This window comes from Gossypium arboreum, chromosome 10 (assembly GCF_025698485.1).
Source record: "Gossypium arboreum isolate Shixiya-1 chromosome 10, ASM2569848v2, whole genome shotgun sequence".
NCBI classification, from domain to species: domain Eukaryota; kingdom Viridiplantae; phylum Streptophyta; class Magnoliopsida; order Malvales; family Malvaceae; genus Gossypium; species Gossypium arboreum.
This window is the reverse complement of record NC_069079.1, coordinates 66,136,226-66,162,887: the sequence shown is the minus strand read 5'-3', so window position 1 is coordinate 66,162,887 and position 26,662 is coordinate 66,136,226. Positions and strand designations below refer to the sequence as shown.

The 26,662-nt window shown below is 36.8% G+C and overlaps 1 protein-coding gene across 1 annotated transcript; it reads right to left on the bottom strand.

The window, feature by feature from the left end:
• Positions 1-17,121: 17,121 nt before the first annotated feature.
• On the bottom strand, positions 17,122-17,709 carry LOC108464847 (uncharacterized). The gene has a single exon (XM_017765121.1). It carries the CDS (start codon positions 17,707-17,709, stop codon positions 17,122-17,124), a length of 588 nt encoding a protein of 195 aa, XP_017620610.1.
• Between the last annotated feature and the right edge of the window lie 8,953 nt (positions 17,710-26,662).

Sequence of the window (26,662 nt, the reverse complement as noted above, 5' to 3'; positions counted from 1 at the left end):
TCTTTGAGCTTTCGACTTCTCTTTCCATTTAAGCAAACTTGGAATATTCATCTTTTCTTTCCTCTTTTAATTCTAGTTCATAATTTGTTTCCTTTGAAGCTCAACGTATTACATATACAAAGAATCTCCAATTATGCTTCTTGTCAACTTCATAAACTGTTCATTTTCACCAATCAGAACTTCTACCCTTTGACAAAGTTCTGTCAACAAGCAGAGAAAGAAAATTTCAACTTTTTAGCTGTGTGCAGAGGGCCTCATTTTATGGTAGATCCATCTGCCCACACATATCTGCTTGCGTTGCAAAATGTCATACAATAGAATAGTTCAGAAAATATTAACATTAGAAACATTTAACGTGGGTGCAATTATAGTGCCTATGAACTACATCCATATTTTTGCTAACGGGAACATTTTCGCTTGATTCAAGTTAGTTGGTAAATCTGTGTCTGGCTTATAGTTCCATGTACCTCTACCTTGAGTTATGTAATGCCCCAAAATTTTGAGAATGTAATTGTAAGAATCTACAGTAATTAATCTTTGTATCTTTGGTTCTGTGTTCTGCGATTGTGTTTAAGGTCTAGAGTTTGAGTTGCATCGTTAAAGGTTTTGTTATTTTTAAAACAACCCATTTTCATGTGTTATGTAGTTAAGTGCAATTCTGTGTAAATCTGTGTCAAGAATAAGCCTGTTGGGTCACTGGTTAAGCATCTGTGTTCTGTTTGGTCCCAAGTTCGAATCCCATCGTATGTATTAAGAGAAATTTTTACATGTTGAAAAACTGGATGGTGGTTAAGATAAAAATTTTGAACGTTTTCTTTCTTTGTTTCCTGACATGTTGTTCTTTCCCTTTCTTTCTTTCTTTTTTTTCGTTTCTTTTCTTTCTTCTTTTAACTCCTTCGATTTCTCCTTCTCAATTGTGTTTGACAAGTGAATATTGGAATTAGTGAGACCCTTAAGTTGTTGGAAGATTTATGTGTAAGTTTTGTCAAAATCCATCAAATTCTACGAAGTTTCTTTAGTTTTCTATTTCATTGCTAATTGGGAATTCTCTGACTATTTTACATAAAATCTCTAATAATTAGTTGTTTTATTTTCTTAGGCATAAGTACGGAGGGAAGTGATCCTTCGCATGTTGTGCCAATTTAGCACTGTTGAATTGTCGGTAAGCGTTCGTAGTCGAAAGTTAACGTCGAGGTTTTGACACATTTTCTTGAGTGTTAATGTATACATTGATTCATTGTTATAGTTTTTTGATTGGTTGTTAATGGTTAAATTATGTTTTGGGATTTCTCTGTATTATTTCTACTTCAAAATCTCTTCATGTGCATGCCAAAAACTTTATTTTTCGTGAATTTTGGTCGCGAGAAAACATGGCTATCGACACCTCATGACCAAGCACACAAGCATGTGCCTAGACTGTGTGGGTGGCCGTGTAACTCTCTATTCATCAATTTGGAGCCACATGGGCAAGACACATAGGTGTGTGTCTAGGCCTATGTAGCCATGTAGTGCAGGATTTGCATGGGAAAAGGACATGGGCGTGTGTCTAGGCCGTGTAACTAACTATTTGTGACTTAGGACCACACGGGTAAGCACAGGGTGTGTGCCTAGGCCGTGTGAGTCACACAGGTTGGGACACGGGTATGTGTCTAGGCTATGTAACTCTCTGTTTATATTTTAGAACCACACAAGCAGAGGACATGGGCATGTGCCTAGGCCATGTAAGCCACACGACAAGGACATGGCATGTGTCCAAGCCATGTGGCATGTAAAAAGGGCTCGAAACCCCTTTTTAAAGACGTAAATGTTGTCTAAGATAGATATTGACTTCCCCATTATATGAATGATCTTAATTTGATTGAACCAGAACTCTCTAATACTCTATAATAGACGTATGCATACCATAATTGTATGTGCATTATGATACTTAATTGGATATTGAACTGTGTTATCTACTTGTGAAACAATTTAGAATAACTAAATGCATATTGTGGATATATGTACTCTGCATCTGTATGGGTTGGGATATTGGGAAGAAGGAAGTAATCTGCTCTAAATTAGTGGCTAAGCCACCATGTGTATAATTCTGATTCTGACGCTTTGTCGGATTACGATCTAGCAGCTAAGCTGCATTTTTGTAAACGTGTAGACAAACACTCTATGGTGTGTAAGGTTGGCTAGGCATTGAACGACCTTAATGGTGTGTTAGGATGGTCGAAGATGGTGTGTAGCAGATAGGGGTTAGGAATATCTGCATCTAAATTTGATCTCTTCTATATATGAAACTGAAATTATTTCTACATTTGTAATTAATCTGTCTTGAATCTGAACTAGAAATGCTTTTGTTACCAAATCAAATCATTGAGTTCGAAAACTATTTGATAAATATGTTTTAGTTGAATAAACTTCTTTTACGAACTGAGCTCACAACTCACTTTGTTATTAATTGGATTTCAAGTGGTTCTCAGACTTGAACCGGTCAGCGCTATGGGAGCTTGGTCAAGCTTTTATCTTTCTTCTAAATACTACTATTAGAAATTTCGATATTCTAAGATATTATAATGTTTGGAAAGATTGTATACTCACTTAATTATTCTGTTGGATATTGTGTTTTAAAAGTTCAGTCTAACTGTGTTATAAATGTGGTGTTTTAGTATCGTTGATGTAACTCTCTAGACTTGGTCTGGACATTTAGTCCAAGTTTAGGGTGCTACATTTAATGGTATTAGAGTAAAGTTTGTCTACACTCAAACTATGTTTGGGGCTCATAGTGTGTGATAAAAAGGAATTAGGTGATAATTTAGTATTTGAATTAATTTGGAAACTGAAATATTAACAAATGACCGAGCCTCTAACGCCGAACTTGTAAGAATTTCTATTTTGTTATAATGATTACACTATCGAATTGTTATCTAGTTAAATGTTTTGGAGTGAGCTGGTGAAATTGTCCTATTGGATGTCTTAACTGATCTATGCACTCTAACTTGTAGCTAGATAGCTAGAATACGTTTACGTCGTAGTCGTAGACAGGGAACTCGTGGGTGTTGAGGACCTTGAGGAAAAGCTCAAGCAGAGTCATACTCTATGGGTAGTACGCCCAACTTGGAGACTGATGAGATAGTTGGTACTCCCACTATTGAGATTGAGTCCTAGACTTCGACGACTTGGGGATGACGCACTGTCCCAAGCCATGATTCAAGCACTGGAAAGGGTCTAGGGGCCCATTTGGGATCGGGAGTGATGTGATTCAGCTCGGGTGATTGAGTCGAGTTTACGTAGTTGCCCAATCGTAGATGAGAAGAGTCGTTCGTGCCTCGGTCTTGGAAGTAGAAGTGAATGGATAGGTTTGATTAAGTGGAAGGGTTTCAAATAAGTGTAGGAATAGCGATAGGTTCGACTAAGGGAAACAAAGATGGATGTTGGATAGGTGGTTCGATTTTGGTGATAAAAATAAATAAATTCAATAGATGGGAATGGATTAACGAAGTTAGCGTTAGGAATGATTCAACACTAAAAAGTGTCACCCCGGTTCCTATATTGTTAAGGTGAATAGATGGAATAGAAGATAGGTGAACACCACACCAAGAATGGTGATAATTTCAAACAAGGTCCATAGACGCCACTAGCACACAAGATAATTCTTTCGAAACTTGTACGAGATATGAGAGGAAACAACCTCACAGAAATAGAGTTTCATTAAATAAATTGGCAAAAGTCCTTTTACAAAGAAATGAGTAAACTATTTATAGACTAACATGTAGTAGCCGATTGGACACATTGACTAACTTAAGGGTTAAGTATTTTGGCTATGAATGCACTAGAATAATTAGAACTAGTCTTTAATTTGCTTGGGCTAGATTCGGTTGATGGGAGCTCCATTGGACAGCTTCATGTATAGACAAAACACCTTGAATGAATGTGAAGCCTTGGAAGCTCAATGGGCTGTCTAGGTTCAGCCATGGGGTGCATAAAGCTTCCAAGAGGTGTCTATTGGCCAAATACGTGCATAGAAACTCCAAAAGTCCTCCCACATACATTCGACTATGCATGGAACTTGGAAGGGAGCTTGAATCTGGCCATACATGAACTTGCATTAAATACGATGCATATATACATGTGTGCCATCCAAAGGAGATGTATTCTTCATAATCCAATGCATGTAATTACTCTTCCATGTACTTGAACTTAATTCCTCCAAACATTGAACCGAACCATACATGAATCTTCTCATTCAATGAACAGACCCGTACATGCACCTAGCCATTAATCTACCTCCATATTGGACTGATCCTACAAAGAAATAAACACATAATTAAATAAAATATAAATATTCATATAATCATAATTTTAAACAGCAACTAGACAACTTAAATGACACTAACTAAATTCGGACTCATTAATTAAAATTCAACTAGCATATTAAATTTGGCTAGCTCAAATAGTCTAAAACAACTAATGAACTAATTTGAGCTAGGGAATTCGGCATGAGCTGTAGCCAATTCAATTAAAAACAAAGTTAAAACGTAGTTTATTGAAATGGAAAAGAAATAAGTTATAAAGAAGCTAAAACAAGCTCAAGTGAGCTGGAGCTGAATTGAGCTTGGGGAGCTGGAGAGGAGCTGAAATTGGATTGCAAGAGAGTGCAATAAGTCATCAAGGAGTTTTTACTAGCTTCTCCAACGTCATGGGCCTTGTTCTCTTCACAAATGCGCATCAATAAAGCTTCTTGAAGTCGCTTGGTATGAGCTCGAGTCATGGGACCTTTTGGAAGCTCGATAGGATCATGATATGCACTTGAGGGAGCCTCGGGCGTGCATACATCAAGGAGGCTAAGTGTAACACCCCTAACTCGTATCCATCGCTGGAATAGGGTTACGGAGCATTATCGAGCTTAGAACACAATTGAACATACATAAATAAATATAACACCCCTAACCCGTATCCATTGTCGGAAGAGGGTTACGGAGCATTACCGAACTTATAACATAATCGAACATACATTTCACATACATTTTCAAATTCCAAATAGACATCATTCAAAATCATTCATATTGTCCCTAACACGAGCCTACGAGGCCCAAATCATACTTTAGGAGTGGTTCAGGACTAAACCGATAACTCAGAGAACTTCTAGAAAACTTAGAAAATTGTTCAAAATACAGGGGACACACGCTCGTGTGGCCGAACCGTGTGTCTCACATAGCCAAAGATACGTTCGTGTAATAGTCTAGTTTAGACCGTAGTTGGAATAGTGGTGTCGGGACCACATATCCATGTCAGAAAAATTTTTAAATATTATTTTTAATGTTTATGATATGTGAATGAGCATGTGTGAAAGTCTCGTATGAAAATTTGAGTGTTTGTGTGCTTAATTTTTGAAAAGGACCTAATCGCGTAAAACATAAAAGTTGCCTACTGTTTGTTAAAAGTGCTTATTTGAAATGTCTTTATAATTGGAAGGTCCTTATGTTGCAATTGGACCATTAACATGGTTAATGGACTTTTATGGACAACCATTATAAGTTTTTATTATTATTTTATTAAAATGGCACCATACGAAGCTTTATATGGTCGCAAATGTCGTACACCTTTGTATTGGACTAAGCTTAGTGAAAATAAGATTCACGGAATTGATTTGATAGAAGAAACCGAACAGAAAGTAAAAGTGATTCGAGATAGTTTGAAAGCAGCTTCCGATATTCAGAAATCTTATGCGGATTTGAAAAGAAAAGTCATTGAATTTGAAATTGGTGACAAAGTGTTTTTGAAAGTATCTCTGTCGAAGAAAGTGCTTCGGTTCGGTAGAAAAAGGCAAATTGAGTCCGAAGTTCATCGGGCCATACGTATTGGGTCGATAGCATATAAATTATTGTTGCCACCAGAGTTAGAAAAGACTCATGATGTGTTTCACGTATCGATGCTTCGATGATATAGATCCAATCCTTGGCATATGATTCCTTCGTCTGAGATTGAAATTTAGTCTAATATGACTTACGAAGAAAAGCCAATCCGTATCTTAGCTCGAAGGGTTAAAGAGCTACGAAATAAGAAAATTCCATTAGTAAAAGTGATGTGGCATCGACATGGTATTGAAGAGGCCACGTGGGAGCTTGAAGATGCTATGAGACAGCAATATCTGAATCTTTTCAACGGTAAGATTTTCGGGGACGAAAATCCCTAAAGGGGGAGAATTGTAACAGTTTGATTTAGACCCTAGTCGGAATAGTGGTTTCGGGACCACATATCTGCACCAAAAAAATATTTAAACTTTATTTTTAATGTTTATGATGTGTGAATGAGCATGTGTGGAAGTCTCGTATGAAAATTTGAATGTTTGTGTGCTTAATTTTTGAAAAAGGACCTAATCACGTAAAACGTAAAAGTTGCCTGCTATTTGTTAAAAGTGCTTATTTGAAATGTCTTTATAATTGGAAGGTCCATATGTTGCAATTGAACCATTAACATGGTTAATGGGATTTTATGGACAACCATTATAAGTTTTTATTATTATTTCATTAAGGCCAAAATTAGAATTTGTTTAATTAAGTTAATATTATGTAAATAAAACATAAAATTTGGCCATTTCATGTTCATCTTGCCAAAAATATAAATAAAATAAGAGAGAAAAAGCTTCCTACGATTCGACCATTGAATTCATTAATTAATGTATGGATTTTCTTCGATTTTTTATAATTTCTACGTTTTCGTAATTGTTTCTTCGTATATTCACGAGCCCATGCCTCAATTTCTGATTTTTATGATGATTTTGAAATGTGCCATGGATGAATTCAGGAGCTTTATGTTGTTAATTGATGAAATATGAAAGTTTGATGTTGGGTTTATATGTTTTGTCTTTGGATTTTTGATGATTTTGAGTAAAATGGGCTAAATTATGAAATTTGTAAATTTAGGGACTAAAATGTGAAATAAATGAAATGTGTGGACTTGAATAAGAGCTATGAATATTCGGCCACGCATAAGTATATGCAAATCATGTGTATTTTGTGATTTTGTAAATTAAGGACTAAAGTGTCAAAATGTGAAAATGTGAGGGCTAGTTTGCAAATTACCCTAAATATGTATCTGTGGATTGTTTTGAATGAATTTATGATTGAATAAGTTAAATTTGAATTTATATAGATCAAGAATTAAAGAAAACAGAATTAGATTGGGGAAAGTCGAAAGTTGTCGAGTAACTGATTTCATCCATCCGAATCTGTACAAGGTAAGCCAATATACAATAAACATGTTTGAATTGAAGTATTATTGTTCATATGATATTGAATTTGTGATGAATGAATATTCAAACTTAATATGTGCTATTTGAGAAAGTATCGACAAAGTTCCGACGTTTGAAAAGCCTCGTACGAACCATAGGAATAGTTAGGATACATATGTCATGACATAGGATTTCGTATCTGATTTCGTGTAAGACTACATCTGGGATGTTGGCATCGACTTCTGTTTTACGTATAAGACCATGTCTAGGTCATCAGCATCATATCTAATTTTGTGTAAGACCCTGTCTGGGACAGTGGCATCGATGTTTGATTACATGTAAGACCACGTCTGGAACATTGCCATTGTATATGTTCTCTGAGCTATCTGCGTATCCTTACGTTTCTGAATTGTTCAATGGGCATTCCGAGGAAATGAATGAATAAGTGAATATATATCTAATTCAGGTACGTTTGAATTATGTACTATATTTGAAAATGAAGGGTAAGTATATGTGCAAATGATGATCTATGATCCAAGTATATGAATATGAGGTTTGTGTTGGTAATTGGCTCCAAAGTATGAGTAATTTGATGATGTTTATATGCTTTAAATGATAAGTTTAATTGTATATGGCTTACTAAGCTTTTGAAAGCTTATTTGTGTGTGTTTGCATTATTTTATAGATATCGAAGCTACTGTCACCATACTATCGAACCTTATTTTGGTACTTTTAAAAATATATTTATTGAAGTATGGCATGTATAAGCTAGAAGTGTTTAAATTATGTTTTGCGATGTATTCATATTTAGCCATGTGATATGGCTTGGTATGGATGTGTTTATGATATGGTTTTGGTATATGAATTATGAGGCAATATGATATATTTGGTGTGTTTATGTATGAGCATAGGAAATGGTAAGATTGGACAGATTTTGGTATGTGTTAGCTATGGTAAATGATAAGTTTTGATCATGAAATTGAAACATATGTTTGGTATGATTATATTTTAGATTTGTTATGTTTTGGTTGATGAATTAAGATGGAAATTTGGTTCACAATGATATGTCATGAATGGCTTATGTTTTGGTTGTGAATTGGTCGTAAATTGGTGTACAAATATGTTTGTTTTATTGTTTGTAGGTTTGACCCAATTAGGGTGTAACACCCCAAACCCATTATGGCTAAATTCAGCGTGTCACATTGAAGTGTTTTAGCGAAAACCTTGTTTTCATTGAAAACCCTTCTTAAAATAAAAGAAACCCTAATTAACTAAAAAAAACCTTTCAGTTACGAAAGCCTTCTTTAAAACATTTGATTTAAAAAAAATAGATACAGAAACGTAGAAAACATACCATAATTTAAGAAATCCATGTTCAACTTCTTGTAATTACAATGAAAATAATAATAATAATTCAAGTAATAATAACATAATGAAAACCTTATTACAATCTGGTCTGAACATGCTTAAAAAGAAATAAAAACTTAAATGCTTAAAAAAACCCAAGTCTGAATTATCTTGCTAGCCGGCCACCCAGAGTCCCTCCAAACATCGAACCTTCTACTGATCATCACCTGAAAATAAAATAAAAGAGGGGGTGAGTTTTCGCAAACTCAGTGTGTACAACCCTTGATGAAAAACAAGCATTCAAATAGAAACCATTAAACATGCAATGCAATCCCATCCAAATTATCCATCCGCTACACACCAGCTCCGTCCCCCGTCACACCATGTGGGGATATAAATATCAACCCACCCAGCCCACACACCAATGGTAGCCCGGTTGCGGAACTACCTTTATTTACATATTGGGCTTTAAAAGCCGTCGGTGGATCCATGATTGTCAGGCAACCATACGAACCTCATATACTTCCTCCGTTCCATAGTTCCCACCCCATATGCAACCTAAGCAGAACATCATATGTATGCATGTGACATCCATAAAACTTACATTCAACACCTAGGGGTATTTTGGTCATTTTCGCCCTTAGGGGCATTTCGGTAATTTTCCCTTAATTACGATTTTCACTTACCTTGGCCCCTGAACGAGTCTCGCGAGCTAAGATGAATGAATACTATGCACCAAATAGGATTCTAGAGAAGAGGAGGTGGGTCATTAAGACCGCTTAAGTACCAAGCACTCCCAAGATCCAATCCTAGACATGCATATACCCATTGCCACACCTTAACCTTATGACTTGTTCACGGTCGCAATTTCTTAATTAAGTCTTATGTAGTTATCATATACTAGGCCCAAACCCCTTACAAAACCCCAAACAAATTCGCATACCTATATCTGGCCCATTAAGCCCATTATATTCATATGGCCCATTAGGCCCAAATCACCTGTATATGGCCCATTAGGTCCAAATCACATTTATATGGCCCGTTAGGCCCAGTCACATTCATATTCATGCTCATATACAAATTCCTATCATATAGCATCAATTGCCTATTATGGGCCCAACAGCCCATCGGGCCCATTAGGCCATTCTGACCTGTATGGCCAAATCACAAACCAAGTCCACGGAATCGCCCGTGGGTCTTAGGCAACCTCCCTTACGAGTGTTCGCGCACTCGCAAGACTACCGTAGCCAAACTTTCAGCTTTTCGGTATCTCAGCTTTTTGGCATTTCCACTTTTGCCGATTCATAGTGTGTGTTCAGTGTATGTACACACCTGTTAGGCAGGCGTGCTGCGATTTCCTTAGCCCAAACCTACAATTGATATCACTTAAAGATTATCTCACATTCTTATCGAATACTTTACCAAAAGTCAGAATCTCACCTTGACCTTACCTTGCGCAATAAGTATAACAACCCCTTCACTAACGACAATCAACTCCTAGATCTGCACCAATCATAACTATTAAAACCAGAATGATAGGTGCCTCGTATCCAACACAAGCCCCCTTACCTTACTATGGCTATTCGGCCAACCTTAGCCAATGGATGAGGAATACTTACCAAAGCTGCAACACCTAAGGAGCAATTCGGCAATGAGCTAAGATCCGAGATCCGATACTAATTCCCTACCACAGTTGATTAGAAAGAGTGAGGGCCAATATTCGATACTTAGCAAAGAAATCGATTGGTAGAACAACACTTACACTAGATTTGACTGAAGTAGAATGAGTAGTGATTGCACCAAGGGTACTCGGCCAAAGAGGTGCAGACCTTTACGATTTTGTAAGGAAAAAGAGGGTTATTTGACTCTAAGGAAAAAGACAGAAAAGTCAGCAATGAGGTAGAGGAAGAATTGGATTCAGCACAACGAAGAAGAAAAAGAAAAGAAAGGTAGAGGGTTTTTGACTTTTAGAGAAAAGAGTTTCCGGTAACAGGGTGAAGGAAATTCGGCATTAGCTTCATACCCTAGCATTCAGCACCTATTTATAAGCCTTATAGCTGAATTTTCCCATGCCCAATTCCCCAGTCGGCTCCATCACTTCTCCCTTCTCATCTCCTCATTTTTCTCCCTAATAACTCCCCAATCTATTTCCTCAAAATTCTCCTCTGAACACTCCCCTTTCACGCCACTTCCAATCTTCTAGAAGGCCAAAATTAAAGTCCCAAAATACTAGACTAGGATTCGAACCTTGGACCTTCTTGCTAGCTATTAACACCACCTCCCTACACTCTAAGTGGCATTACTTAGCCACTTCTCCACAAGGCTTTTTGATGTCGTTTTCCCTTGTCTTTATTTAAAAGCCCAACTACTAGCCAACAAGGTCCTTTTAATTATTAAACTATAAATTCTTCTACCCCTAGATTCGGACTCAAACCTTAACCAAGACCTACCTTTGCATAATTAACACTTAACCGAAATTAGTAAGCCTAAAAAGAAAGAAAATTTAAGATTTTGGGATTTTTGGGGGCATTACAACTCTACCCCCTAAAAGAAATTTCGTCCCCAAAATTTTACCTGATTCAAACAGTTGAGTATATTGATGTCGCATCACTTCCTTCGGTTCCCAAGTAGCCTCCTCCGCTTTTGTGATTCTGCCAAAGTACTTTAACTAATGGAATCGACTTCCTTCTTAATACCTTGACGTCTCGACCAATTATTTGTATGGGCTTTTTCTCGAAAGTTAAGTCTGGTTTGACCTCGATTTCTTTACTAGCCACGACATGTAAAGGATCCGAGCGATACCGTCTCAACATGGAAACATGGAACACGTCATGGATCTAGCTTAGTTTAAGAGGTAATTCTACCTGACTAGGGATTGGCCCAATCTGCCTTACAACCCGATATGGCCCAATGAACCTTGGGCTCAGCTTACCCTTCCGTCCACACCTTAACACTTTCTTCCACGGAGAGACCTTCAGAAAAACTAAGTCTCCCACTACATACTCTACCTCTCATCATTTAAGGTCAGCATATGACTTCTACCTATTCGAGGCCTCCTTTAACCAATATAGTGCCTCGTATGGAGCCATTCCAATGCTTCCTTGATAGCTATTATTGTACGCGAATTTGGCTAATGGTAAATAGTCCTCCCAACTACCTTGAAAACATCCTCTCAACATATCTTCCAATACTTGTATCACCCTTTCTGACTGTCCATCAGTTTGAGGGTGGAAAGCCATACTGAAGTTCAACCTAGTACCTAACGCCTCATGCAGCTTCTTCTAAAATCACGAAGTGAAACGTGGGTCCCTGTCCAATATTATAGAGACTGGCACTCCATGCAATCTCACAACCTCTGCTACCATGATAAGGTTTTGTACAAGCATATAACAGATATTTCAGAAATAATTAAAAAGGCTCAGAAAACTTAGAGACTTGGGCCAGAGATTCAGTGTGCCACCTTCTAAAAAACCTAATTTTAGAAAACCGATTTTAATCTTTAAAATCATTTATTTGTAAAGAGAAAATATTAGAAACATTCTCAAAAACAATTTATAATCAAGTTCCAAAAAAAAGATTTTCGAAAACCTTTATTCAGTGTTTCTTTACAAACTCCTGTTTTTAGACTCGTTCCACAGTCGAGTTGTTGTAACTTGGCTCTGATACCACTAAATGTAACACCCCAAACCCGGCCTAGACATTATGGCTAGATTTGACGTGTCACATAGACTTACGACTTAGTATGCATTCGCTGGTTTAAGTGATTGGGGTGGTCTTTGTAAAAACAGCGGTTGAATGAAAAGCTGGTTTATCAATCTTTAAGCTATCCATTTGTTGTGCTTGTTGAGTCTTGAAAACGTTCATTAAATTTGAAAACCCGTGTAGCCTAACACTAGCAGTTTCGTCATAGTATAAATGTAACCAGAAAATAAAACCATAGCGGAAAAAAAGAAATTTAAATAGCGGCCTTATTACAACTTAAAACCCAAAATTAAATCAGAATATAAAAATAATAAAAATAAACCAACTTTGCAGATGATGTGGCCACTCTGAATCCCTCACAGCTCCAAGCCCACTATGGTTGGGGATTTCCTGCAGAGATGAAAATAAAGGGTGAGTTCAAGAAACTCGATGTGTAACATAACCCAACCATAGCCCAAAAGCAGATCAAAACTCGAGTCGACTTATCGGGCCTTGGCCCAGTATAGAAATCAGAATGAAACCTATAGGCCCATAGCAGATACAGAACAAATATATCATGAATGCAAAAATCCCAACCTAGAGCCATCCATAACACCCCCGTACCACTTTACACCATGTGGGGAGACTACTCGACCCACCCAACTGCTACACACCACGAAATTGCAAATAAGTCCAGGATATTGTGACGAAGTCACCAGATATGATATTGTGGCTAGGCCACGAATGTATATATATATATATATATATATATATGTGGCGGTTACTAGATTGCAAATGAGGTCGCTAGATATTGTGACGAAGTCACCAGAACAGATATATGTGGCGAGGCCACCAGATTACAGCGAGGTTGCCAAAACGCTTCTTCCATCAATATAAACCCATGTCCCATGCAACAGAAATAATATGTCATGGCATACGATATCTAAATAGAACATCATGCTTTTTAGAAAAAAATAACCCTAGGGGTAAAATCGTAATTTTGCATGCATAAGGGTATTTTAGTAATTATTACCTATTGTTAAGGTTTCATGCTCATTCTAACTTTTACCCAGTAATCAGAAGTACTTACCTTGTCTTTTTACCAAAGTGGGTCCGCTGGCCCATTGGCCCGCTTCGACCCATTAAGCCCAAAAATATCACAGTACGAAAATGCACACTCGCACTCTAATCATCCAAATGCACCATATTCATTAACAATCGTCTCACGAGCACTCGCACGTCATGAAGTTCACAAAATACCAACGTTTCGGTATTTCAGCTTTTACCGATTCAGTCTAAGGGAGGGTGTCGTTTACACACCTGGTTGATGACGATTGATGACGATATCTCCCACGCGATAATCCTACAATCAATCACTAACACATTAGACTTACGAATTAACGATAACTAACATAAATCCACGTCAACTAACCCAATCATCATACAAGTTAGTCATTTACGCACGAGGGGCAAAATAGTCATTTAACACCCTAGGGGCAAAATGGTAATTTACCCCACAAGGGTATCTCGGTAATTCTACCCTACAGGGGTATTTTGGTATTTCTACCCTACAAGGGTATTTAGGTAATTCTATCCTATAGGGGTATTTCAGTAATTCTACAACTTATCCACTTGGGCCTACGGACCTATTGGGACCACATGGCCCATTTCAGCCCATCGCGGCCCAAAATAGCCATCCTACTGCTAGAGTAATGAGAAATACAAACCTGTTAGGAGACTACAGTTAATCAGCGCTCCAAACACTTTTAGCTGACGCCCAACCCAAACGAACACGTCACAAAGCGAAAGGGATCAGCCAAGAAGGGTATGCCTACTCTCCTCATGGTTTGCTCTATTTAAAGCCAGCTCTCCATCTACTCTTATGTTAGCTTCCTGATGTGGGATCCCTTCATGACCAGAGTTTAAAACCAACACCAACTCTTGCCATCCCAACATAGCAAAATAATCAACCTTTGCGTGCCAAGGGATTTGAACCAAAGTCCTCTCACATGCCAACTCACGCCACCACCACTAGGCCATCAACTCATTTGTGTCATAAATCCAACACATTAAACTTTAAAGCGCACCTACTTGCTTCTAGATTTATTGAAAAGAAAAATCAAAATATATTGCAAGAGCCAAGACTTGAACCTTGGACCCCTTGCTTCCTCTATGGTGTCACTTCCATGTCCCCTACGTGGTGTCACCTTGCCACTACACCACACTCCTTTTTGTGTCATCTTTTAGCCCTTTACTCTTAAAAGCCCAAACGCCAATTGCATCACCTGTTCATAAAATTAAAATTCCGAAGACTACCATAGATTTAACTTAAGTTTGGGCCTTCCAAAGGCCCACTAACCTACTAAAATATATATTAACCAACCAGAACACACACAAATTTTAAAAATCACAAAAACACAGAAAACCCAAAAATTGGGGCGTTACACTGAAATGGCCTCTATAAGGAGCATCATGACAGTGCTTCAGGATTGAAAGCATCTCTTCTTCCAAAACATAACGCCGAATGATGTTGTGATTGCATGCCGTGAATAAATACGGTTTTTTCCAATTGTACTTCCTTACATCACGAAGAAATCTTTCTTTTTTATGGCCCTTGATACTCAATGGGAGCTTACCATACACCAAGTAATTAACCAAATCTGCATAGCAAGGAGTTATATCGGCAACGAATAACATCTCATCTGGGAATGTTTCGACAATTTGAAGTATTTTCCCGCCTTCACTGCCAACTTCTAATCTAGAAAAATGATCGGCAACTTGATTTTCTAACCCCTTGTGGTCTTTTATCTCAATGTCAAATTCTTGCAACAATAAAATCCATCGTATCAGTCTTATTTTGGCATCTTTTTTGTAAAGAGATATCACAACACCGAGTGATTAGTGAATACTGTAAATTTTGACCGACAAGATAAGAGCGAAACTTGTCAAAAGCAAAGACTATAGCTAGCAATTCTTTCTCTGTCTTTGTATAATTGAGTTGAGCCTCTGTAAGAATTCTATTAGCATAATAAATGGCGTGAAATTTTTTTTCCTTGCGTTGTCCTAGCACTACACCCATGGCGAAGTAGCTTGCATCGTATTAACTTTGAAAGGTTGAGACCAATCCGGTGCAATGATAATGGGTACATTGACCAGCTACTTCTTTAATTGAATAAAGGCATCCAGACATGCCTCGTCAAAGAGGAATTTTTTTACTCTATTCCAACAATAAGCACAATGGTTTGTAATTTTTGAAAAATCCCTAACAAACCGTCAGTAAAAACATGTCCAATAAAGCTATGAATACCTTTCACATTTGTCGATGAGGATAATTTCTCGATGATTTCCACCATAGCTTTATCTACTTGAATACTTGATTAGAGATGCGATGGCTCAACACAATGCTTTTAGTTGCCATAAAATGACATTTTTCCTAATTCAAGATGAGATGAGTGTCCTCACATCGCTTCAGTACTTTATCCAAATTGTCAACGCAATGATCAAAATCATTCCCATAAATTACAAAGTCATCCATAAAAACCTTTAAAAAGTCTTTGATCATATATGAGAATATTGCCATCATATACCTTTGAAATGTCGCTAGTGCATTGGAAAAACTGAAAGGCATACAACGAAAAGCAAAAGTACCAATGGGGCAAGTGAAAGTTGTTTTCTCCTGACCCTCTGGTGCAATAGCAATTTGGTTGTACCCAAAACAACCGTCTAGGAAGCAATAATAAGCTTTTCCAGCAAGCCGATCTAATATTTGGTCAATGAAGAAAAGTGGAAAATGATCATTCCTTATGGCTGCATTTAATTTGCGATAATCCATACAAACTCGCCATCCCGTCAGGATGCGTATTGGTAGTAATTCATTTTATCATTGTGAGTTACTGTGATGCCACTCTTTTTCGGGATGCATTACACTGGACTCACCCACTTGCTATTAGAAATCAGGTAAGTAATTCTTGCATTAAGCCATTTTATGATTTCTTTCTTGACCACTTCCTTCATCTTCTTATTTAACTTCTTTATAGTTCAATTGATTGTTGGCCTTCATCTTTTAACTTGATTTTGTGCATGCAAAAAGAAGGACTAATACCTTAAATATCTGCAATACTCCAGGAAATAGCTCATCTGTGCTGCTTGAGAATGTAAGTCAATTTCTTTTCTTGTGTTTCATCCAGTGTTGCAGAGATAATAACTGGAAGAGTATTGTCATCACCCAAAAAGATGTATTTAAGATGAGAATGTAGTGGTTTCAATTCCAGATTGGGGGCTTCTTCAATTTATGGTTTGAAAATTGGAGTGGTTCGATTAGTTAGGTCAAAGGATTCAACTTGCCATATATTCTTAACTTCAAAAGTATTAGATTCAACCATACTATCACAATTGTTTATGGATCCAACCTCAAATGTCACTGCAATTTCTTCAGTAAGGACTGTGCTTTGGTTATTGAATTCTTCCTCAATCAGATCATCAAGCACATAGACAGTATGGCACTCTGCTTTATCCTTGTGATGAATAGACTCAAAAACATTGAAGGTAACTTGCTCATCATTCAAACGCATGGTGAGTTCTCCTTTATAAACAACAATGAAAGTTAGGCCGGTGGCTAAAATGGTCGTCCCAAGATTAGGGGAACCTCTTTGTCTGCCTCGCAGTCAAGTATGATAAAATCAGCCTGAAAAATGAATTTATCCACACGAACTAAAATATCTTTGATTTGCCTTTCAGGTTGAGCTAAAGATCGATCTGCCAATTGCAATGTTACTGCAGTGGGTTTCATATGATCAATTCCCAACTTTCTAAAAGTAAATAGTGGCATGAGGTTGATGCTAGCTCCCAAATCACATAAAGTTTTGCCCAAAATATTATTTGCCAATCAAACATGGAATGGTAAAGCTTCCAGGATCTTTCAATTTAGGGGGAAACTTATTTATCAAGACAGTACTACAGCCTTCTGTGAGTGCAATAGTTTCAACATCAGTGAGTTTTTTCTTCTTGGACAAGAGGTCTTTCATAAATTTCCTATAATTAGAAATTTGTACCGGAGCATCCACTAAAGGGATGTTGATCTGCAGTTGTTCCAGTGTATGCAAAAACTGCTGATACTGTTTATAATTTTCATTCCTCTTGAATCTTTGTGGAAAAGGTATAGATAAAAGTACATTTGGTTGAGGCGATACTTTTAGTTGCATCCACAATTTCGAGGGTCGAATATAAGGCATGTGAACGACAGTTGGCGGTACTTCTTTGTCTGGTACATCTACAAGCTCTTCAGCATCGACCTTCCTATCAGGGTTTATGTCACCAATATCTGGGGATGCTACAGTAGAATAGATAACTGGTTCACTAGTTTGTTTACCACTCCTAAGAGTGAAAGCTTTATAGTGCTCTTTCCCCTTTGGGCTTGGATTTTCAGTGTCACTAGGTAATAAGCCTTGTGGTCGAGTATTCATATTTGAAGCAAGCTTCTTAATTGTGCCTCTAATGCTCAAATTGAAGATAAATTTACTCGAACAATAGCTTCTGTGCGAGTAATATGCTCCTGTATTAATGCCTCAAGAGCAATTAATGGGTCAGAAGTGGAAGTTTGTGTATACTATTATTGTCGTTGTCCTTGGATATTCTGATTCATCATTGAAGAATGTTGTGGTTGCATCTGATTTTGATGTGATTATGTCTGACCTTGTTGTTGATACCTCTGAGGATATTAACTCTAGTTCTGCTATTGTTGAGTATAATTCCCTTGTCTTGGATTATAATTACCCCAAGTAGATGCATTCCCATATCTGAATGTCGCAGCATTTTGTCCAACATTCTGAGTTACCCAAAACTACTGGTTGCGTGCAGAGTTGTTGGAATAGTTTCCATAAGAATTGTTGTAAATATTACTGACATAACATGCATTTTCTGCATGTTGCAGACAATGTTCATAACTATGGTTGTCACTACAAATTTCACAGCAAAAGGTAGGAATATCCAATTGTTGAGCAACCTATATAAGTGCAACATCACTCGTCCTTTGCATATTTTTAATCATGTTTGTGAGCAAAGAAACTTGAGCACTTAGCGCGGATATTGCATCTAATTGAATAACTCCTAGAGTAGTCTTTGCTTGTGCAGCTCTAGAGATGGGAAATTGATAATCATTTTGAGCAATTCTTTCAAGAATTCTCACAACATTATTGTAAGTACAATCCAACAGTGGTCCATTGGCTGATGCGTCGACAAGATTCCTTGTATATGAATTCAAACCATTTTAATCATGTTTCTGACTTTGTTTCGAAATGCTTAGTCTGTCAACAAGTAAAAGGCGAGCATCAGGTACCTTCTGGATTGCTTCAGCCGATCATGATATCTGAGCGGAAATGGGACAAAGTTACTATGGATTTTGTATTTAGTTTACCATTGACACTGAGAAAGAAAGATGAAATCTGGGTTATTTTGGATAGAGATTCGAGGTTTACATCACGATTTTGGAAGAGACTGCAAGATGCATTAGGTACAAAATTACATTTCAGCATTGCTTTCCAACTGCAGACAGATGATCAATCTGAACGAATCATTCAGATACTTGAGGATATGTTGAGATGTTGCATTCTCGAGTTTGAAGGTACGTAGGAACGATACCTACCTCTGATTGAATTTACATATAATAATAGCTTTCAGTCGAGTATTAAAATGGCACCTTATGAGGCTTTGTACGGTTATAAATGTCAGCTCAGTGAAAATAAGATATACGGGGTCGATTTGATCAGAGAAAATGAACAGAAAGTGAAAGTGATCCATGAAAGTCTAAAAGCAGCATCAGATCGTCAGAAGTCAGATGCGGACTTGAAACGTAAAGATATAGAGTTTCAGACCGAAGATAAAGTCTTCTTAAAAGTCTCACCGTGGAAGAAGATACTCAAATTTGGTCGTAAAGGCAAATTGAGTCCGAGGTTTATTAGACTATATGAGATTATAGAACGCATTGGGTCGGTTGCTTACTGACTGTTGTTGCCACCTGAGTTAGAAAAGATCCACATGTGATTAGTCCGTCTGAGATTAAGATTAAGCCCTATATGAGTACGAAGAAGAACCGATTCGTATTTTGGCTCATAAGATTAAAGAATTGCAAAATAAGAAGATTTCGTTAGTTAAAAACTGTGGCATAAACACGAAGTTGAGGAAGCAACGTGGGAGCCAGAGGATGTAGAGACAGAATATTATCCGAACCTATTCACCGATAAGATTTTTGGGGATGAAAATCGCTAAGGGGGAGAGTTGTAACAACCTGATTTAAACCCTAATCAGAAAGGTGGTTTTGGGACCACGAATCTGAATCAGAAAAAAATATTTTAAAATTATTTTCTATGTTTATTACGTATGAATTTATATCTGTGAAATTTTTGTGATTTAATTTTGTCGTTTGAGTGTCCGGTTAGATAAAAGGACTTAATCACGTAAAATAAAAATTTGGTGGTTAAATTTGAAAAACCTTAATTGTTGTTGTCTTTATAAGTGGAGGCATTTATTATGTAAATAGGCCATTAGTAATATAGGTGGACGGCTAAGGACATGTAAATGTGATAATATAATGTTTTTAACTAAGGTTAATATGGTAAATTAATAAAACAAGTTAATATAATATAAACTTATCATAAACAAAGCCATATATGTGTTATTTTCATGTTCTTGCTGAAATAAGAAAGAAAAAGAAAAGAAACTAGGGTTCAGCCATTTCTCAACTTGATTCAAGGTAAGTTCTAGCTCAGTTTTTGATAATTTTTACATTTTTGAGATCGTTGCTAAGTTATTTTCAAGACCCAAGCTTGAATTTTGATTTTGATGAATATTTTGAGTTATGCCATTGATGAGAGCTTGTGGTCTTTGTTGTTTGATGATGAAATATGAAAGATATGTTTTAGATTAACATGTTTTGTATTGGATTTTTCGATGATTTTGAGTAATTAGGACTAAATTGCAAAAATAATAATTTGAGGGACTAAAATGTAAAATAAATGAAATATATGGACTCACATGAATGCTAGGAATTTTTGGCCAAACATGGGTATATTGAAATTTTACATATTTTGTAGTTTGTGCAATAGGGATTAAATTGTAAAAAGTGTAAAATGTTAGGGGTAAAATGGTATGTAACACCTCAAACCCGAGACCATCGCCGGTGTCGGACCCGAGGGTTAACAAACCAAGTTCACATGTTTTTGCCCACCAATTTGACATTTCCAGTCAGGCTGGAAAACTGCATCACTGTCGCCTTAAAAATCATATCTCGAGTTTCAAAACTCGGAAACTGGTTTCGTAAATTTTCCCTGAATTTAGACTCATATATCCATCCATGGATTTATTTCTAGGATTTTTGGTCGGGCCAATTGGTACAGTTTATTAGTTAAAATTACCCCTGTTACAGGGATCGACTGCTCTGACCTTCGCGCGGTATAACTTGAATATCTCTCTGTACAGGGCTTTAATGCTGGTGTAGTTTGTTTCTAATGAAACTAGACTCAAAATGGAATCTGTACATATAAGGTATATCTCCTAATTCTTTTGGATAATTTATGGTGAATTTTTAAAGTTGCGACAGGGAACCCAGAAACCATTCTGGCCCTGTCTCACAATAGCTTTAATATCTCTTAACCTGTAACTCCTATGACCGTTTCGTTTCTTCCATATGAAAATAGACTCATCAAGGTTCATTTACATAGCTTATTCACTATCTAATTCCATTCCTATGAATTTTGGTGATTTTTCACATTCATGCCACTGCAGCTGGCAGCATCTGTTTTAAGATAGGACTTACCTATTTGGTGGTCTCCACGATTCATCTAGCCTTACCATACATAGGTTCATATATGATCATTTTAACCATGCCAATGGCTGATCATATGACCAACATTCCCATTTCAAGCCATAGCCACATCATGACACAAAATATATACATACAACCCACAATTAGTCTAAGTTCATGCTTCCCTTTTAGAGCCATTTTCGCATGCGGCAGTACATACTTACATTACAACATATTTAACAAACAAGGGTAGTCCTATACATGCCATCTCAAGTTCAACCAAAAATTTATACCAAAATGGAGGCTTGATAGTGTGGATGACTTGACTTCAACGATCCCAAATCCGATTGCCTCAAGCGAAATCTAGAAAACTAAGAGCCAAAGCAACGGGTAAGCATTTTATGCTTAGTAAGTCTCAAGGAATATAATGAACTATAATTTACAGCAATACATTCACATAGCCAAATGCATCATTTCATTAATACACATTCTTACTTCATACTTCATCATTATATAAGTTCGCAAAGCATCAATCAATTCAATAACGGAAATTCATTAGTCGATTGAGCGAATGTTGCTCAAACACGTCGACTTTCCAATGCACATATAACGTACCTTATCCTTTGGGCTTTCCGAGTGTACTAATTAAATTCATTTCGCAACCAACACTCACCTCCAGCCCAAGATTCTTGAATATAACCGGATTTAATCACGTGCACAAATGCCTTGGTCTTAGCCGGATAGAATAACTTCGCACGAATGCCTTGGGCCTTAGTCCGGATATAGCCACTAGCACAATTGCCTTGGGTCTTAACCGGATATAATTTCCAGCATAGTTGTCTTCGGGCTTAGCCCGGATATCATTCAATTTCTCATGCACACATACATCAATAATCATTGGACATACATATTTCATTTTCGTTACTAAGGCTCAAACACAATTATAATCATTAGCATATTCGCCTTCGGGACTTAGCCCGGTGGAATTCAAATACTCATACACACATAATCAATAATCATACACATCCATATTTCATCTCACATAATTCAAGTAAGGTCACTTCTTGAGGACTTACCTCGGATGTTGTCGAACGGCTTTTTCGCTATTCGATCACCTTTTCCTTCCCTTGTCCAATTGTGGCCCTCTTAGCTCTTGAGCTAATTCAAACAAATTCAATTTATTAAAACCTCATTGTGCTTGCTTATGGCGAATATGACAAGGATTTTAAATGGTCATATGGCCACTCTTTAGCTTGAATACACAATGGTCATGCACATTTTATACTACATCAAGCAATTCAATACAATTTATTTGAGCATCACGGAAATGCTAAGGCCTTCAATAGGCTACCCAAGGCGAATATTCATGTACATGTTGAGGTCTCAACACCCTTACCCGTTCTGTCATGCGGAACAGATACAAGGTATTACCGAACATAATACATACCATTAAACATAATCGAAATATAAATATGTCTTGAACAATATTAGCCAACTTTAATGGCTTGTACAAATTAGCTGGTTGAGTCTTGTAACTAATATTTTAAACCTAGACAAATATGACACGTAACAAAATAATTAAGCCTACTATACATGCCATAATTCAAAACGTTTAGTTCAAATACCCTAAAGTAGGATAGTGCGGATAGATCTTCACGATCCTTAACTCTGAGCAAGCCGGAGAACACTATAAGACAAAAGAGAGAAACAAAGTAAGCTTATAGCTTAGTAAGTAAGTATGTAAATACTAATTAAAAAAATCTAACATGTTTACACAACAATTCAAGTACATCTACTTTAACTTCACTATTCATTCCACTTTGATTAAGCTGTCTCTGCTGCGTCATATTCACTAAATAAATCATAACTCGAGTTACCAAACTCGAAATTCAAATCCGTAAAATTTCCCTGAATCTAGACTCATAAAGCTTTTTGCTAATTTTTTTCTATAATTTTTGGTTCAGCCGATTAGTACAGTTTATTAGTTAAAGTTTCCCCTGTTACACAGCTCGACTAATCTGACCTCTGTTCACTACAAATTGAATTTCTCTCAGTACACAATTCAAACAACCCTGAAGTCTGTTTCATTTAAAATAGTCTCAATAAGGAATTTAGGCATGTAAACTTTATTTCTTAATTTGCTTTGTACAATTTTTAATGATTTTTCAAAGTTGGAACAGGGGATCACGTATTCATCCTGAGCAAGTCACATACAATTGTAAATATCTCAAAATATAGAATTCCTTTGCTTGCTCTGTTTCTTTTATATGAAAGTAGACTCATTAAACTTTAATTTCACATCTCATTCAACCTCTAATTATATTCCTCCTATTTTTGGTGATTTTTCAAAATCACGTCACTGCTACCATCTAAAAACAGTTTTAATGCTAATTTCACTCTTTCACAAATTCTTTATGCTAACCTCATTTTATCTTATATTTGTATATACCACAAATCATTTTCACCACATTTCATTCACCATAAGTGTAGGTCCAAACCACAATGTCACCACAAAACCATCCCGTTGAACAATTCGGATCAATCCTCGATATTTAATGGTTTCAGCACACAGCCCCACCATCATACTTCGTTTAGTTCGGCTCTCTTGTACACATGGTGAACACTTAGTACCACTCATGCGACCCAGCCGATTTGTCTCGTAGCTCTCTTGTCTACATGGTGTCCGTCACTTGGAATCACGCATGCGACCCAGCTACATTTATCTTTCACGTAGCTCTCTTGTCTACATGGTGTCCTTCACTTGGAATCACGCATGCGACCTAGCTACATTTATCTTTCACGTAGCTCTCTTGTCTACATGGGATACATCTCGTATCACACATGTGACCTAGCTACTACAGGGTGTCTCGTAGCTTTCTTGTACACATGATGTGCACTCAGCATCATACATGTGACCTAGCTACGCCCTCTATTTCATTCGATCTCTCAGAATGTTCAACCGGATCTCTCTCTCTGTATTTATTTCCATTCTTCCCATAGTCAATTTATATTTTAACATCAGCTAGTATATTTATATAATAGGCTGAAATATAAGAATGTACATGAAATTATTGTAATATTTACATACAACTTACCTTGGTGCAAAATATGGAAATTTTGCAATTTAGTCCAAAACTTTTTCTTTCCCCGCTCGAGGTCGGTTCAGCGCTTTCTTGATCTATAATAACACATTTAGCTCATTTAATACTCATACTATTTATTTCAATCCAAAAATCACATTGTAGAAAAATTTCATTTTGCCCCTAACTTTTACAAAATTACAATTTTGCCCCTAGGCTCGGAATTTAATTTCAGCCCTTATTCTTATGTTTTATGATATGCTGAACATTTTTCTCTTCTACAACAACATCAAATTCCCACTCTATCATATAGTTATGAACATTAGGTATTTTTACCGATTATCTTGCTTTTACTCGTTTTCACTTAAAACCGAGTAGCACAAATTATTTAACACAATTTAAAACCTCATATTCTATCATAAAACATCAAAATACACAAATTTCACCTATGGGTATTTTTCCAAATATGAACCCTAGGTTAAATTATTACTAGCATAAGCTTAATCGAGCTTAGGGATTCCAAAAACGTAAAGAACATTAAAAGCGGGCTTAGAATCACTTACTATGGAGCTTGAAAGTTGAAGAATCCTAGCTATGGAGAGAGTGAAGTTTCGCAGCAACTAAATGGGGAAGATGACTATTTTGTGTTATTTTTCCCATTTTATTTCATTTAATATCAAAATGACTAAAATACCCTTACTACTAAACTTTCCAAAATTCCTTCCATGTCCTAAATTTGTCCATGAACTTAAAATTTGTAGAATTGCTATTTAAGACCTCCTAATAAATATTTCAAAACAATTTCATACTAAAATTTCTAGTATGCAAATTTTGCAACTTATTCGATTTAGTCCCTACTTTCAATTTAAACACTTTAGGCATAGAATTTCATCACGAAATTTTCACACAATCATGCAATCATATCATAAACCCCAAAATATTTATAAAACAATTATTTCTATCTCGGATTTGTGGTCACGAAACCACTATTCGATTAGGCCCTAATTCGGGTTGTCACAATTCTCCCCCCTTTAGAGATTTTCGTCCCAAAATCTTACCCAGAAAGAGGTTTGGGTCTTGTTTCCTCATAGCTTCCTCGGGTTCCCACGTAGCCTCTTCTATCCCATGTCTGTGCCACAATACTTTCACTAAGGCTATACTTTTGTTTCTTAACTGTTTAACTTCTCGAGCCAAAATCTTTATTGGTTCCTCCTCATAGGTCATATCCGATCAATTTCAATTTCATTGGGAAATCACATGTGAAGGATCGAACGATAACGTCATAACATTGATACATGAAACACGTTATGAATCTTTTCTAACTCTGCGGTAAGGCCAACCGATATGCCATCGGTCCAATTCTCTCAAGAATCTCAGACGGCCCAATAAAACGCGGACTCAACTTGCCTTTTCGACTAAATCTCGAATCTTTTTCCATGGTGACACCTTCAAGAACACTTTATCACCCACTTGAAATTCAATCTCTTTCTTTTAAATCGCATATGACTTTTGTCGATCTGAAGCGACTTTCAAGCAATCCCGAATTACTTTTATTTTCTCTTGGTTTCTTTAACTAGATCAACTCCGTGAATCTGCTTTCTCACTAAACTCGGTCCAATATAAAGGAGTCCGACACTTACGACCATATAAGGCTTCAGACGGTGCCATTTGTATACTTGATTGATAAGCTGTTATTGTAGGCAAACTCAATCAAAGATAGATATTTCTCCCAACTACCTCCAAATTCTAAAACACAACATCTAAGCATATCTTGAGTACCGGATTACTCTTTCTGTTTGACCATCTGTTTGTGGATGAAATGCGGTACTAAAGTTCAATTTTGTACCCAAAGCTTCTTGTAACTTTTTCCAAAATCTCGAGGTAAATCTTGGATCTCTATCGATATTATAGACATAGGTACTCCGTGCAACTTCACAATTTCAGCAACATATAATTCGCTAATTTATCAAGTGAGTAATCGGTGCGTCTTGGTATAAAGTGGGCTGATTTTGTTAATCTATCAACCACTACCCAAACAAAGATCCTTCTTTTAGGAGTTAAAGGCAAACCGGTTACAAAATCCATGGTAATCTTGTCCCATTTCCACTCGTGCACCATTCTTGGTTGAAGTAATCTCAAGGCACTTGATGTTCACTTTTACTTGTTGATGATCAAACACTTGGTTACAAATTCGAAATGTCCTTTTCATACCGCCACCAATCTGACTTCTTTAAATCATTATACATTTTTGTGCTATCGGGATGAACGATAAACAGCCATTGTGCGCCTCATGTAATATTTTACGAATCAATTTATCGTTTTTCGGCACACATATTACGTCTCGAAACATCAAGCAGTCATCCGGTCCAACTTGAAAATCTGAGTCATAACCTGATTTGCATTGAGTTCTCTTGATCCGCAACTCACTATCATTCTTTTGAGCATCACAAATCAATTGGAGAAATAACGGTTTAGCTCTCATTTCTGCTAAGATTGACCCATCATCAGACAATGCTAACCCCGTGTTCATGGCTCTCA